This window comes from Myotis myotis, unplaced genomic scaffold, assembly GCF_014108235.1.
Source record: "Myotis myotis isolate mMyoMyo1 unplaced genomic scaffold, mMyoMyo1.p scaffold_m19_p_17, whole genome shotgun sequence".
Classification (NCBI taxonomy): domain Eukaryota; kingdom Metazoa; phylum Chordata; class Mammalia; order Chiroptera; family Vespertilionidae; genus Myotis; species Myotis myotis.
The window spans coordinates 2,601,300-2,616,201 of NW_023416321.1; the positions used below are offsets into that span (position 1 = coordinate 2,601,300).

Here is a 14,902-nt window from a genome sequence, read left to right on the forward strand (position 1 = left end):
CACACGGGTGCCCCTGACTTGGAAGGATGTGCTGGCAGGCCATGGAAGGAGGTCGCAGACGGGCAAGTCCCTGCTGTGCCCGCAGCAGAGAAACACGGGGACGCTCAGAGCATCACTTTTATTTCCTGCTCTTCAATGCAGAAGCAAACAAATGTACACATATCCTAGGTGACAACTACTTAGAACAGCCACACACACCGGTACCAGGAAACGTCCCCTCTCCCGCACCCTCCTTCCTGTTAAACTTGGGACTCAACTCTTCCCCCAAACATTTTAAATCCAAAAGACCAGCAGAGGGCGCCCTTCCCCTCAGGGTCTGGCCCTGCAGCGAGGGCTGGGCCGGTGAAGGGCGGAGGAGCACCTTGCGCACAGCAGCATTGGCGGGCCAGGCTTCCTGCTTTCCTTGGCCTGCTGCCCCCGTGCCAGGAGACCCAGGGCCTATCATACCCCCTCGCACACGGAGCTTCTGTGCCCCCGTCTGGAAACGGCACCGTCGAACCCAACAAACAACACAGGAACTCGCTAACTTGTTGGCAGGACGAACCCAAACTCAGCCCTCTGGCGGCTGATGCAAATTCCTTAGAGCTTTGCCCTCTCCCCAGACATGTCCCCCTTCTTGGGGAGCCGGTGAGGAGGCAGCGGGGCGGCAGGTGGAGAGAGGCTCTGAGGCGGTGGCCTCCCGCATCCTCAGCGGCAGAAGCGCTCCAGCATACACTGGTGGGGGGCCAGGGAGGTCTCCATGGACGAGAAGTACGGATGGGCCAGGGCGCCTTTGGCCGAGATCCGCTGGCTGGGGTCGTACTGCAGGAGTTGCTGTGAAGGGAGGAGGGGGAGAGGAATTAACCCCCCCGCCCCCCAGGGCTGCCTTCAGACCCAGAACTGCACAGAGCCGCCTCCTCCCAGCTCACGAGCCAGCTCTGGACACTCCCGGGATGTGCAGACCAAGACTTAGTCCTGGTCCAGCCCTGCTCAGTCCGTCTCCCCTCTGTACTGCGGCTTCCAGGCCCCCATCTCCTGTAGCTGAGACAGACTTCTCTCTGTGTACCAGCAAGTGGGGGCCAAACCTGCCGGGTGGGACAGGAGCTCCCAGACCCTCCTCCCAGCCAGGCTGGGGGAGGAGGAGCAGCCAGGACAGCGCGCTAAGAGCTGGCGGCAGTCTGTGCGGGGCTGCTGGCACCCGGCTGGTGGACACAGGCTTCTGGAAAGTGGGACGTGTGGCCTGACGATGGAAACAGAGCCCGCCTGCCTCGGCCCGACACCAGTGAAAGGGAAAAGGTGCCTCTGAGCCTTTGTGGGCGAGAACGAGGCGGCTCTGCTCAGGCCTCGGGCAGTCTGGCCTGGCCAGCCCGCGGGATCCGGATGGTGCAACAGGAGGGTGAGCGAGACGTGACAGGGGCCCAGGCAGCAGGAACAGCCGGGCGTGGGAGTAACCGCTGTGGAAGGCACGGCGGGGCATACTGACGCAGGAGGGGTGGTCCCCGCCCGGAAAAGCTCAGTTCACATGGGGTCATAATGACCACGGGAAAATGACCAAGGACACAAGGCAACTGAGGGAAAAGGGCCAGGATCACTGCAAAACCCCGCAGAGCCAACTAGCAGAGAGCCGTTTTAGAAGGAACGGTGAACGCTGGACTTTCCATGGGCGAGGTCTCCAGGTGGAACAGTCAGTGTGGACAGGGGTGAGAAAGGAGGCCAGCCTGGACTGGGGGAGCCGGGGTGGCCTGAGGCGCCGGCGGGAGCAGCAGCTGGAGCAGGAGGCCTCGTGCCCTCCCGCCACCGCCCGGTACCCACCTGGAGCAGGTCCTTGCCCTCTGGCTCCAGATTGGGCACCACATCCTCCAACCCCTTCCGGGTCCACTTGGGGAAGCTGCCCTTATAGTCAGGCAGCTGGGTGACTCCCGGCCACGTGGCTTCGCTGGGCGTCCCCAGCGTCCGAAAGATGCGAAAGAGCTGGTCGATCTCAGAGTCTCCAGGGAACAGAGCTTTGCAGGTCACCTGAAGGGGAAGAGGAGAGGTGTGGGGTCCACGCCCTCACCCCTGGAACCCAACACCAGAGCAGAGGCCAGACCAGAGGTGCTAAGGCCCCAGTCCCTAGCCAGTCCCTTCATCCACCTCCAACAGGCCCCTCCCTGGCCCCGCCTGCCCCTCTACCATCTCCGCGAAGATGCAGCCGATGCTCCAGATGTCCACCGCTGTCGAGTAGAACTTGCAGCCCAGGAGGATCTCGGGGGCGCGATACCAGAGCGTCACCACCTGCGGGGACCAGGCGAAGGGTCACTCAGGGCAGCGAGGGCGCCGGGGCTCCCCTTCAGCCGCCTGCCCTCCCGCGCCCGTGGACCTCGTGGGTGTAGGTGCGCAGGGGCACCCCGAAGGCCCGCGCCAGCCCGAAGTCCGCCAGCTTGATGGCGCCCAGCTCGTTGATGAGCAGGTTCTGGGGCTTCAGGTCGCGGTGGATGACCCGGTGCGCGTGGCAGAAGTTCACCCCCTGCAGCAGCTGGAAGAGGTAGCTCTGGAGCAGGGAGGGGGGGCTGGCTGAGCGGCAGCGGCCGGCTGAGCGCCCCCCCCCCCCCCCGTCCCGCCCCCCATACCTTGACCAAGTGCAGCGGGAGCTCGGACACCGGGGTGGCGTCCATGAACTTCTTCAGGTCCTGGCTGAGGAACTCAAACACCAGGTACAGCTTCTTCTCGCTGTGCACCACGTCCAGCAGCCTGGGGGGGGGGGGGGGGGGGCGGTCAGGCGGCTCCCGGAGGCGGCCAGGCCCGGCCCCGCCGGCTGTGCCCTCACCTGACGATGTTGGGGTGCTTGAGCTCCTTGAGCAGGGAGATCTCCCGGATGGCGGTGCTGGGGACCCCCTCGGTCTCCCTGCGGGCAGGAGGGCGCAGCTGGAGGCAGGAGCCGAGCAGGGCGCTCCTGCCGGGGGGAGGGGGGGTCCCCGCGTTCTGATTCCGGGAGGGCGCGCCCAGGGTCCCGGTCCGGCCCAGCACTCACAGGTCCAGCCGGATCTTCTTGAGCGCCACGAGCTGGCCCGTGTCCCGGTGCCGGGCCTTGTACACCACCCCGTAGGTGCCCTCGCCGATCTTCTCCACCTTCTGGAAGCTGTCCATGGCCGCGGCTGCGGGACAGGCGCCCGCTGGGTCCCGCCGGGAGCCCCGCAGCCTCGGCCCAGGCCCCCACCTCCCCTGGGAACCGGGTTTGAAGGGGGCAGCCCCTCGCCCAGCCCGGGTGCCCCCAGGAAGCTGCCCCCCAGGAAGGCGCCGGCTACGGGGCGCGGCAGGGCCCAAACCTCCCGCCTCAGCCGGCCAGGCCCGGGTCCAGCTCGCAGCGGCCAGCGGGGGTCGGGGGGGTGGAGGGGAGGAGAGGGCAGCAAGGGCAGCTCGGGCAGGGGCAGGGTCTGAGGGTTCCCGGGCAGCACCCCCCCGAGGCCGCGCCGCCGGGGCGAGGCCGGGCCCCAGTTGGCGGCCGCTCGGCCTCCTCCGGGGGCAGAACCTCGGCGGGGCGGCCCCCGCGCCCCGGGCCCCCACCTGGGTCGGCGGGTCGGGGGCCCCGCGTCCCCTCAGGCCCGGACCGCCCGCCGCGCCGAGGCGCCCGTCTCCCGCCGCGCCGCCCGCTCCCCGGCGCCCCCTCCCGGCCGCGGCACCACGTGCGCGGAGCCATCCGGGTTCGCTCCGGCCGCGCGGGCCGCAGGGCGGGGGCTTCGGGGACGGGCTCCCGCGGCGGGGCGGGGGTCCCGGAGCCGCGGTCCTAGGGGCCGGCCCGCTCCCGCTCCCGCTCCCGCCGGTACAGCCTCTGCTCCGCCACGGCCCGTTCCAGCAGCGGGAGGTGCAGGCCCTCCACGCAGGTCAGCACGCGGGCCCGCACCACGCGGCGGCCTGCAAGACAGACGCCGGAAAAACAAAGTAAAATAAAATAAAAATAAAATAAAGACAGACGCCGGCTCAGCGCGAGGCCCCGGCGGGGGGCGGGTCCCCGGGCCGTGCCTGACGGGCGGGCGGGTGCCCGGAACTGGGGGCCCCCCAAATCCCGCTTCTCCAGGGAAGACGCCGGGGAGACGCACCCTCCGCATCCCTCCCTGGTCATCTTAGTCTCTGGGGCCCAGGGGCGGGGAGGAGGGCTCTCGTCGCCACCCCAGTTCCCTCTGTACCAGGGGAAGGGCGTCCTGGCACCGCCTGGCCTTCGAGAAGCCCGTATGCAGTAAACCCGGGTGGGGGGTGGCCTTATAGGGGTGAACCGTACCCCCTGGGCCGGGGGGCCCGACAGAAAGGCTGGTCTACGCTCAAGTGGCAGCAGCCGGAAACGGGCCTCTGGGGGGCCCTGCTCTCTCTCCCTCTCTCTCTCTCTCTCTCTCTCTCTCTCTCTCTCTCTCTCTCTCATGTCCTCTGCTCCCCCGGCCCATCAGTGAGTGCGTTCAGTGTTCTAGAACACTCGTCCTGTCTTCCTCTGATGCTTCAGAGGGGCTCTGGGTTAGACGTCTCTGCTGGCCTCCTGCTCGTCCAGCCGCGGCAGAAGGCAGAGCGCTGGGCGGCGCAGGTGCCAGCCTCCAACGGGGTGGGGGGGGGGTGAGCTTGTCTGGACCACGGGGTCGCCTGCGGCCACTGGCTTCTGGGGGCCCCAGTGCTGGGTGCAGAGACGCCGGGCCAGCGTGGCGTGGGCGCGTGACCACGTCCGGATCTCCGGCCAGTGTGGACGGCTGACCCTCGTCCCTCCCCAGGAAGCGCTGCCCAGCTGCCTGGTCAGCAGGCAGGTGTCCGCCTGAACACCGAGAGGCCTGCGCCTTTCCTGGTGACACGCGTGGCCCTGCATCGTTCCACAGCGCAGCTGCACGTTCGGGGCGACACGGGGAGGGCAAGGACAAAATCAGTCTAATTCAGCTAAAAATCTCCAACAGGGCCCTGGCCAGTGGCTCAGTTTTCTACAGTGTCGTCCCCACAGGCCACGGTTGCGGGTTCCGTCCCCAGTCCGGGCTCAGGGCGCATACAAGAATCCACCATGAAAGCATGAATAAGTGGAACAAACAATTCTCTCTCTTCCTCTATAAGACCAATAAATAAAAATTTAAATCTCAAAGTAGGACCCGACATCGAATGGTTCCAAACTGCCCGTGTGGAGATTTTCTTAGCTGTCCACGGCACTTCCCCGCACCTTCCTCACAGGAGTGCCCATCAGCAACCTCCCCTCCACCTGGGACCCTCCCGCTCGCCGTATGGAGTGGAACAGGCTGCTTCTTCCTGGGGATGAAAAGTCACAGCTGCTGACTATGGAGGGGTGACGACCACAAGGGGCAAATCTGTGAGTCCATCTGCACAAGGTCAGTGGGTGAAAGGAAGAGGGTTTGAAGCGCTGCAGGCCCGGGAGGAGCTGTGAACAAGACGCTAGAGAAACAGCCCTGCAGGGGAATCTCTTTTTGCAAAGATCAAGACTCCAGAGCAAGGAGGAGGGCCGAGTGGCAAGAGCAGCCGCGATGCACGGGACTGAGGTGTGAGCAGGAGATGAGGGAGGGGCGGGTGGAGGTCAGACCTTCCCGCAGGAAGTCTGACTGTGCAGGGAAAGAGGGCCCCAGCTAGGCAGGCAGAGGGAGCAGAAGATGCAGTGTTGTTATTATTACGAAGGCAGGAAAGTCAGAGCAGGGAACAAAGGCCTCGAGCTCTGCCCTCCCCTCTCCTTCTCGGCTGGAACATCACAGACACGACCTCCGCTGCCCCCGGCCCACCGCTCCCCCTCCTCGATTTCCTGTGACTGAGGGCACACACACAACAAGGAAAGGAACCGATGTCTGCAGAGAGGGACCAGGACCAGGGCACAGGCAGTGGCCCTACACACGTCAGAGGCAGAGGACCGCCCCAGGCGCCCCCTTGCCCACATTTAATAGAGACCTCCCACCCAGACCCGAGGCCGCCTGCTCACTGCTCGCGGGCACTGGCGTTACTGAGCCCCCTGAGCTTTGCTAGATCTGTCTGCCCCTGAATTCCTTCTCGGGCCGTGACAGGGACTGGGATGGGGCTGAGGCCGCCCTCGGCCGCCCGGCACCACTGCCAATTACCATCATTACTTTAACGTGGAAGAGGCTCCGGTGCTTTAAATGCCGCGAGGGAAGAACCTGTGGGGACAGGTGAAGGGTCCGGCTGCGAGAGCAGCGTCCCTGCGGAGGGCAGGCCAGGGGACCTTCCGGCCAGCCTGGGGGAAGGCGCTGCACGGCTGTGGATGCCTGTGATTTTAGGAGGACGGACGGCTGCTGTGGCCCAGTTTCTCCGGGGATGTAAGAGGTGAGGGGGTTTGCCGAAAGGGGCAGGGAGGGGATGAAGTGGGTGTCTTGGTAACTGCCCGCCTGAAACAGCCCTGAGGGCTGTGGGACAGGGATTGATCGGGACGTGGGAGGGTCTAGGCAGCGTGGAGGAGCCCAGTGAGCTGAGGGACCTTGAAACCTTTGTGCTAGGAATCCCGGGCTGTGTGAACTTCCCACCCACAGTGGGTGGGACCGAGAGGGTGGAGGCCCGGGTTTAATCAGGCAGGAGAGAAGGCGAGGGCTGACGGTCTGCCAGGAATGGAGTTGAAATGATAGTGGGTCTGGCGTTAGCGGAGGAAAGGGAACAGGAGAGAGAAGATGGGAGGAAAGGGAGGAGTCCAAAGTCCCCGGGGCTGACGGAGGGCAGAGAGATACGGAGGGTGGACGAGTGGTTTCAGGTGGCAGAGGTGGCGACATGCTGGGAGGAGCTGGGGGTGCAGGCAGACAGGTCACAGGGTGGCAGAACTGGTACCCGGGGAGCCGGCAGGGTGCGGCCCGCCCCTGCAGTGTGGGGTGGAGACGCTGACCAGGCCTCCCTGTGGGGGGAGGGGGAGGAACTGCGGCCCTGGGAACAAGCCAGGTATCAGGCGGGTCCCCGCGAAGGCGAGAGCAGGGAAAGGAGGCTGGAAGGTGGAAGAGCAAAGGTCCCGGAGGCCCGGACGGGAGGACCCGTGGAGGAGGACACGGCGTCAGCTGGAATGAACCGGAAGGGCGGCATTTACGGGGGTTTATGGAGAGATCTAAGGCAGCCCGTGCTGTAGGCAAGCGGCCTCCAGCCTGGCAATTCTATTAGGGACCCTGGAGCTGAGCGGGGAGAGGCTGCGCCCCAGTCCCTTAGCGCCTGAACAGGACAGGAAGCCCCCGAGGGCCTCTGGACGGCGCCCAAAGAGGGTGACACAGCCAGCGAGTTTCGAAACGGCGCTGGCATTTCTTCACCTTTTCTATGGCCTCTGCGAGCTCCTTGTGTAAACATGTCAGACAGGTGACTTTAGGCAGCCTCTTGTCCGTCCTCAGCACCACCCACCCGGTCACGGGGCACGACTGGTGCCTGGTGACCTTTGTGTCCCACAGGACTTGGGACCTGACCGGGGTCAGCCGCGCCGAGCCCTCTGCCCCGGCTGGGGGTGGGGTGGCCGCTTCCATGCTCAGACCATGTCCTGCCCACACTCTGCCTCCACCTCCTCCTCGGCAAGTTTCTTTCCTTGTTTCAGTTGCAAATGATGAGTGTGCATGACTTAGAAACTTGGGGAAATTGTTTTTAAGAAAGAAAGAAAAAGGCCCTGGCTGGGTAGCTCAGTTGGTTAGAGCATCATCCAGATGCACCAAGGTTGTGGGTTCCATCCCTGGTCAGGGCACATACAAGAATCAACCAATGAATGCATAAATAAGAGGAACAACCCCATGTTTTTTTCTCTCTCCCCCCCCCCTCTATATATATACATACACATATATATGTTTTAAATTATTTAAAAACAAGGGAAGAAAAATTCAGGTTGTAACGTACTCAGTAAGCTAGCGACAGGCCAGGAGACTGCTGCCTGCCCCGAGGGCTGATGCTCAGGCTCAGCTTCTCCCTTTCTGGCGCCCTTCAGAGCGGCGCTGTGTGCCTCTGGGTGCGTCACAGCGGAGCGATCAATCGATTGCTCGCTCTGCCTCATTAACGGCCGGCTGGCCGGCTGGCCTGGTCCCTGCGCTACCACATTCCCCACGCGCTTTCGCCTAACGAGCCCAGCAGCTGGTGATCAGGCTCCTGGCCTGGATTTATTATTTCACCAGGGCTTCCGAAGAGGCGACTTTCAAATGCAATGACTTCTCCTGCATTTAGTCACCGTGTTCTCCTCTGACGAGCTTTCCCCCATCAATCATGTGGTTTCCCTGAAGCACAATCCAAACAGAAAAAGGCCGGATAAATGCAAGGGAAGGAGGCCGCAAGTGTGAGCAAGGCAACCAGGAGGGAACAACTAGTCAGGTCCAGACTCCACTGAATTCTACACGACAGATGACTGATTCTCCAATAAGTGGCATTTTTTTTTATAAAAAGAAAGAAAACCGGAAGACAGACTGTTAGAGGTGAACAGAGACTTGGGATGTGTGATCCGGGTGCAATGTGTGAACTTCGGGGGCCTGACTTGAGCTGCCAGTTGTGAACACGCGGCTTGTTTATTTGTTTCTGAGGCAACTGGGGGCGTGAACATGGACAAGGTATGAGATTATACGAAGAAATGGCCATTAATTTTGTTGGGTGTGATTTTGGTGATGGGAGAGATACATGCTGAGGTATTTATGAGTAAAATGAGACAATGTCCTATATTTGCTTTAAAATACACCAGGGCTACAACATCACCTTTGATGGCTGCATAATATTCTACTGAGTAAATATACCATACTTTCTTTAACCAATAATCAATGTACAGTGTATTTTTAAGAGCAAAGAATTAAAACAATATAAATATACCAGTGGTCACGTGAATTAGGTCACACATCTAATCTATAAAATATTATATAGCCACTAAACACTATACCTAGAAAAATTTGAAGACGTGGGGAAATGCTTATGATATAATATGAAGCCAAAATAACCAGCTCCAACATAGTATGACATCAAACATATGAAGGAAAATGGCACAGGGACAGCCATGTGGGAGGCAAAGGATGGGAGGGCCTGAGTTTTAAAGAGCAACCTTCAACTCTGGAAGCCAGAGATTTTTTCAGGCTGCTTTTATTCTCCCCTTGTGTCCTATTTCTCTCTTTTTTATTTTTTTTTTAAATATATTTTATTGACTTTTTACAGAGAGGAAGGGAGAGGGATAGAGAATTAGAAACATCAATGAGAGAGAAACATCGATCATCTGCCTCCTGCACACCCCCTACTGGGGATGTGCCCACAACCAAGGTACATGTCCTTGACCGGAATCAAACCTGGGACCCCGCAGTCCGCAGGCCTACGCTCTATCCACTGAGCCAAACCGGTCAGGGCATCTCTCTCTCTCTTTTTTTTTTTTTTAAATATTTTTATTGATTTCAGAGGGGAAGGGAAAGAGAGGGAGAGGGAGAAAGAGAGAGAGAAGGAGAGAAAGAGAGAAACATCAATGATGAAAGAGAATCATTGATCGGCTGCCTCCTGCACGCCCCCTACTGGGGATCAAGCCCGCAACCCAGGCATGTGACCCTGACTGGAATCGAACCCAGGACCCTTCAGTCTGCATGCTGACACTCTATCCACTGAGCCACACCAGCCAGGGCTGTCCTCTTTCTCTGACCCTGACTTCCGGAATCGTTAGTCCAGCCCCACCCTCTCTGAGCCTTGGTTTTCTCATTTATGAACCAGCAATAATAAGACTCAGATTAAGGGCAGGTGGGCAGATTCAAAGATTTAAGCAAACCTGGTACAAGGCCTGGACGTGTGGGCCTTCGGAAATGAATGGTTTCCCTCCAGGCTTGCGCAATGCCCGGTGGCAGATGGGCTCTGAGCCCAGTCACATGCTTCCCACGGGCCCTTGAACTTGTGGGATGATTCGGGAGGAATGTTATCCCCGTGAGGGACGCTGTTGGGTCAGACACCAGGCCCAGTCCCAACCGCGTCACCGCTCAGGACCCAGAGGGCAGAAGCGTGTGTGAGGCCCGGCTTACCCTGCTGCTGCTCGAGCTCCCCAAGGACCAGGTACAGGGAGCCCACCTGGGCCTGGAACGGCTCCACCAACTTGGTACAGACGAGGACCTGGTGCTGCTCAGACCCGTGCTGAGCTGTCAGGGTCGCTCGGGACTCGGCCATGTCGCAGAGGCTCAACCTGGAAGTCAGGGAAAGTGCGATCGCCTCTCTCCTTAGACACGACCGCCACGGAGCTTAGAGCTTACCGGGCTTGGGGAGGGAAAATGGTCAGCCTCACTTCCATCAGACAAAATAAAAATGGCAGCAACAAGTCAGAAAAACTGTTGAGGTATAAATTACATGCATCAAAAGACACTTGTCCAACGAGTCTTGATGAAAATACACACTTGGTGTCACCACCACCCCAGTCAAGATTTAGTACATTTCTATCACCCCAAGCCTCCCTGAGTCTTTGGCCAGCACCAACTCGCCAAAGTGTGACCCCGTCACCCGGTAGCAGACCCCCCAGGGCCCGCCCAGCCTTCAGGTGTTGGCCCAGCTAATCTACTCCCAAGTTCCTGACCCATAGCAACTATAAAATAATAAGCTTTTGTTTTGTATTATTGTGGTGTGTGTGTTTTTGTTTTTGTTTTTGAGAGAGGGAAGGACAGAGAGAAACACTGATGCGAGAGAAACACGTTGACTGGTTGCCTCCCTCACGAGCCCTGACCAGGGCCCCGGCCAGGGAGGAGCCTGCAACCAAGGTACATGCCCCTGACCGGAATCACACTCGGGACCCTTTGGTCCGCAGGCCTATGCTCTACCCACTGAGCCAAACCGGCCAGGCTGTGGTGTTGTTTTTTAAGAGGAAGAAGAAGGGAGAGGGAGAGGGAGAGAGAAACATCAATGTGAGAGAGAAACATCCATGAGTCGGTTGCCTCCCATATGTGTCCCTACCAGAGACTGAACCCGAAACCTGGGTCCCCGCCTGAGACCCTTTGGTGCATGGGCTGCTGCTCGAGCCACACAGGCCAGCGCAGAAATAATAAGCTTTCATTCTCCTTTTAAGCCACTAACTTTTGGGGTAATTTGTTACATGGCAATAAAATGACTGACTCGTACAGTACACATGCATGTACACGTGTGTAGACATAGTGTGTCTACATACCCACCCACATATACATATATACATGCATACACACATGAAAAAGTGTGTAATCACCAAAACATAGGCAGTGGTTGTTCAGACAGTCGATCACAGGTGATTTTTCCTTGCTTCCTTTACACCTTCATGAAATTGTCTACATGTTTTTTACAATGAATGCATATTAAGTTTTTAATCAGACAAAATGACGACTATTTTAATTGTTTTTTTGAGGGGGAGGCAGCCACTGAAACATCCTCCCCCCTTTGTGGAAAAACAAGCATCTCACCTGCCGAACGTCCGCAGTGCGCCTCCGTCAGGAGCCTGGCCGGCACTGAGCTCCCAGGGGAAGTAATAGGTCCCAGGTTTGGGCAGCGTCATTGGCTCCTGTGGCCAAGGCGTTGGGGTGGATTTTTGAAGATTCCTGACAAACCAAGCAGAACACAAGGCGGGGATTAACGGATGATGCCTGACAGCCACAACCAGTGGATGGTGGTTTAAAATTAAAAAAATAAAAAAAAAACACATCTTTTTTATAGGTTATGCCTTCACATGTTTTTTTTTTTTTAATATATTTTATTGATTTTTTACAGAGAGGAAGGGAGAGAGATAGAGAGTTAGAAACATCGATGAGAGAGAAACATCGATCAGCCGCCTCCTGCACATCTCCTACTGGGGATGTGCCCGCAACCCAGGTACATGCCCTTGACCGGAATCGAACCCGGGACCCTTCAGTCCGCAGGCCGACGCTCTATCCACTGAGCCAAACCGGTTTCGGCGCCTTCACATGTTTTGAAAAACAAAACAACATACAAAAAACATACAAAAGCTCGATGTGGAGAAATCTTGTTCCTACTCCAACCCCTGTGCAACCCATTCCCTCCCTTCGCCCCAGACAAGGCGGGGGGAGGGGTCTGTCGAGGGGCAGGAGGCAATCTGAGATCTGTCACCACCTCTCAACTCTGCCATCACAGTATGAAAACACACAGAGGACACCTGAACCGACGAGACCAGGTCATTTTCCTACTCTCAAGACCATGTATATGCCAAGCTACGCTACCAGTAACAACGCCATCACATTTTATTTTAATTTTTAAAGATATCACACAGCAGAATTGATTCTTTGGGGGCACACACTTATAAATGTAACCTCAGCTTTTCCTTTTCAAACAGAAGTTGCTATGCATTTATTAAGACAAGCACAGCTGGCGCCATACATCACCAGCCACACATTATCACACATTCCATAACGTTTCCAAGAACTATCTACCTAGGAGTGTGAGGAGGGGTGCAGCCTGTAACGGAGGGCCCTGCCCTTTTCACTCCCCAAGACACTTCTGGGAGAGAAAAGAATCCCTGGGAGGAACAAGAGAAATCGTCTTCTTTTTTTAAGGACTGGGAAGTTGGAAAATATTGTAGAGCAGTGGTTCTCAACCTGTGGGTCACGGCCCCTTTGGAGGTTGAACGACCCTTTCACAGGGGTCGCCTAAGACCATCGGAAAACACATATATAATTACATATTGTTTTTATGATTAATCACTATGCTTTAATTATGTTCAATTTGTAACAATGAAATTGGGGGTCACCACAACATGAGGAACTGTATTAAAGGGTCGCGGCATTAGGAAGGTTGAGAACCACTGCTTTAGAGGAAGGATGATGAACCAATCTGACTATTTCTTCCATCTCTTCTGAAGTGATTGCCAAGACTTCTGGTGTCGGGCTGAAGGTCAGAGAAGGAATGCCGGTAACCAAGTCATCAGAGCTTTGATCGGCTTTGGGTTTGTTTCTTGAAGACAAGAACCTTGACGGTGTATGCTTGCCGCTCCACACCTAGGTTAGATTACCAGTTTATAACGAAAGGAGATAACTCAGGAACAGGCCCATGGAAGAGTGCACAGGGCAAGGTGTGTGGGAAGGGGCGGGGGGCGTCCATGCCCTCTGAGGGCACCGTCTCCCCCCCACACACCACCACGTCTGCCAACCCAGAAGCAACTCATTAACGTTCTAGAAGTTACGATTCTTTGTTAGCGGATATTGCACCATGAATCTTCAATCTGAAAACTCCAGTTACACATGATTTGAACTATGGCCTCAAAAGGTTCTAGCATGTGGGGATGACAAATGTTACACTAATCTCAGCGAAATGGATTTCACAGTAACCAGATAAAAGGATTATCTTTCTCTGTCTTTAAAAGTTTTCCAATCAGAGGAAAATGTATTCAGAGAAGAATCATCCATGGATGCTAAAGGCACTGCGTACAAGTTTGATGTGTCCAATGCAGCATATGGGACACGATGAAATATTTATTGAATGGATGCAGAAGAGAGTGAACACCAAATCCATCTCCCCCGACACTCAGCTTGGCATACAGAGAACCCCAACCACACCTTACTGCCTACATTACAGTGACTTTGTGGTCTGCTGTCTTCCCTGGCATTTCTTTACTCTTCCTCAACCGCCCAGGCCAGGCAAATGGTTTGAGTATCAACAGCCAGTTTGCCCACCGAGATTCTTTGAATTCCCTCCCCTGTTTCCACCAATTTTGGACTGTTGTGCATTCTTACCCAGTCCTAATCAAGACTCTGAACTGAAAAACTGGCCTTAAACCAAGCTTCCAATTCTCAAAAAATCCTGGTCTTACCTTCTCCTCTCTGAGACACTGCCCAAGTGTTGCCGAGTACTGTTCTCCTTGCCCGAGGAAGCAAGAAACTCGGCTTTGTTGTGTTGGTGAACTTCTGAGCCAGTTTTTGCAAGAGGAATACAATCTAAACACAGTAGCCAAAATAAATATTTTAATGCCTGGGAGCATTAAAAACAGCTTCAGTAACAGTGCCTTCCCCAAGTATATCAGAGCTTGAGATCAAAGGACCAATCAGTAATCATGAACTTGTATTTATTTAGAATTTTGATGGTCTGTTCATTGTACATTTTCTTGCATTAATTTTGATTTTTTAAAATGTTCTACTAAAACAGTTAATCTTAATTTTTTGGTACTTCCTTACATTTTGTGTTGGGGGTGAATGATTCACTCGTTGTACCCTATTCCCAGGGCTGGAAGGAACAAAGCATTAAATTTATAGTTTTGTGGACAGAAAAAAAAAGGTCCTATGGAAAGTAATTTCACAGGGTTCTGATCATAAATTCCTAAATGGGCAGGTCATTGTCAGGTTGGAGGGAGCCCAGGATCAGATGCATGCAGATGGGTGACGAGATAAGGGACCCTCCCTGAATTTCTAACAGATCAGCCTGCCAGACACAGATACTGACTCCTTCCTGAATACCCTGCCCACCCCTGCGGCGGGAGCTTCCTCTGCCGAATACCGTGATGACCCCCACAGGGGGAGCTTCCTCAGCTCAAGCCGCTGCCCTCATTAAGCACCTGTATAAAAAGAAGCCCCCCTTCCCTGTTGGCGTGAATCCACTGGCCCTGTCTTTGGGGTTCGTGGGTCGCCCGGGGACGCAGATTAAAACCTTTCCTTTTCTTTCTTTTCTGATTGACTGGGCTCTCTTTATTTCCTACGCCGCCTCCCGAGCCACCTAACAGTCATCATGGTGGGCAATCACATCCCAGGCCTGTAACTCCGGTAGTGACGGTTTTAAGGCAGCCCTGTCCATCATGCAGCTAAGTTAACACAACTTGGAAATAAGCAAAATCACCCTCAAGGGAGCATATAAAAGTTGATAACTGTCCTGCAAAATTGTTATTCTCCGCAGTGAGATCTTGCTTCCCCAAATATGGCATCAATTTGGCTCAAATAAACTCATAAAAATTCTCTACAGGTTTGGCCATTTCTTACATTTTTAAAAAACGGGATTAAGCATGTTGATGAAAGTTATAAAGGTAAATTAGGGAGATATAAAGGGGGTGGTGTTGTGTGCTCGA

At 56.1% G+C, this 14,902-nt stretch overlaps 2 protein-coding genes and 1 long non-coding RNA gene across 5 annotated transcripts; 1 reads left to right on the plus strand and 2 right to left on the minus strand.

Moving 5' to 3' along the window:
• Nucleotides 1-103: 103 nt before the first annotated feature.
• Nucleotides 104-3,676, minus strand: CDK3 (cyclin dependent kinase 3). Of its 2 annotated transcripts, none has more exons than XM_036338893.1 (8): nt 3,523-3,676; nt 2,990-3,113; nt 2,786-2,863; nt 2,589-2,709; nt 2,339-2,494; nt 2,152-2,253; nt 1,792-1,995; nt 104-813 (listed from the first exon to the last, which is right to left on the minus strand). In XM_036338893.1, the coding sequence occupies exons 1-8, from the start codon at nt 3,653-3,655 to the stop codon at nt 688-690; spliced, it is 1,044 nt and encodes a 347-aa protein (XP_036194786.1). In that variant the 5' UTR covers nt 3,656-3,676; the 3' UTR covers nt 104-687. The 2 variants fall into 2 exon arrangements, with proteins under 2 accessions (XP_036194786.1, XP_036194785.1); XM_036338892.1 differs by having other exon boundaries at nt 2,339-2,509.
• Nucleotides 3,677-3,708: 32 nt separating this feature from the next.
• TEN1 (TEN1 subunit of CST complex) lies at nt 3,709-11,432 on the minus strand. 2 transcript variants are annotated; one of them, XM_036338895.1, is made up of 3 exons: nt 11,304-11,432; nt 9,912-10,069; nt 3,709-3,870 (listed from the first exon to the last, which is right to left on the minus strand). In XM_036338895.1, exons 1-3 carry the CDS (start codon nt 11,393-11,395, stop codon nt 3,743-3,745), a joined length of 378 nt encoding a protein of 125 aa, XP_036194788.1. In that variant the 5' UTR covers nt 11,396-11,432; the 3' UTR covers nt 3,709-3,742. The 2 variants fall into 2 exon arrangements, with proteins under 2 accessions (XP_036194788.1, XP_036194787.1); XM_036338894.1 differs by lacking the exon at nt 3,709-3,870 and adding an exon at nt 3,951-4,816.
• On the plus strand, nt 4,808-14,508 carry LOC118671143. Its single transcript, XR_004972627.1, has 2 exons — nt 4,808-8,483; nt 12,713-14,508. It is a non-coding gene; the product is annotated as an uncharacterized LOC118671143 (long non-coding RNA).
• The last annotated feature ends 394 nt before the right edge of the window (nt 14,509-14,902 follow it).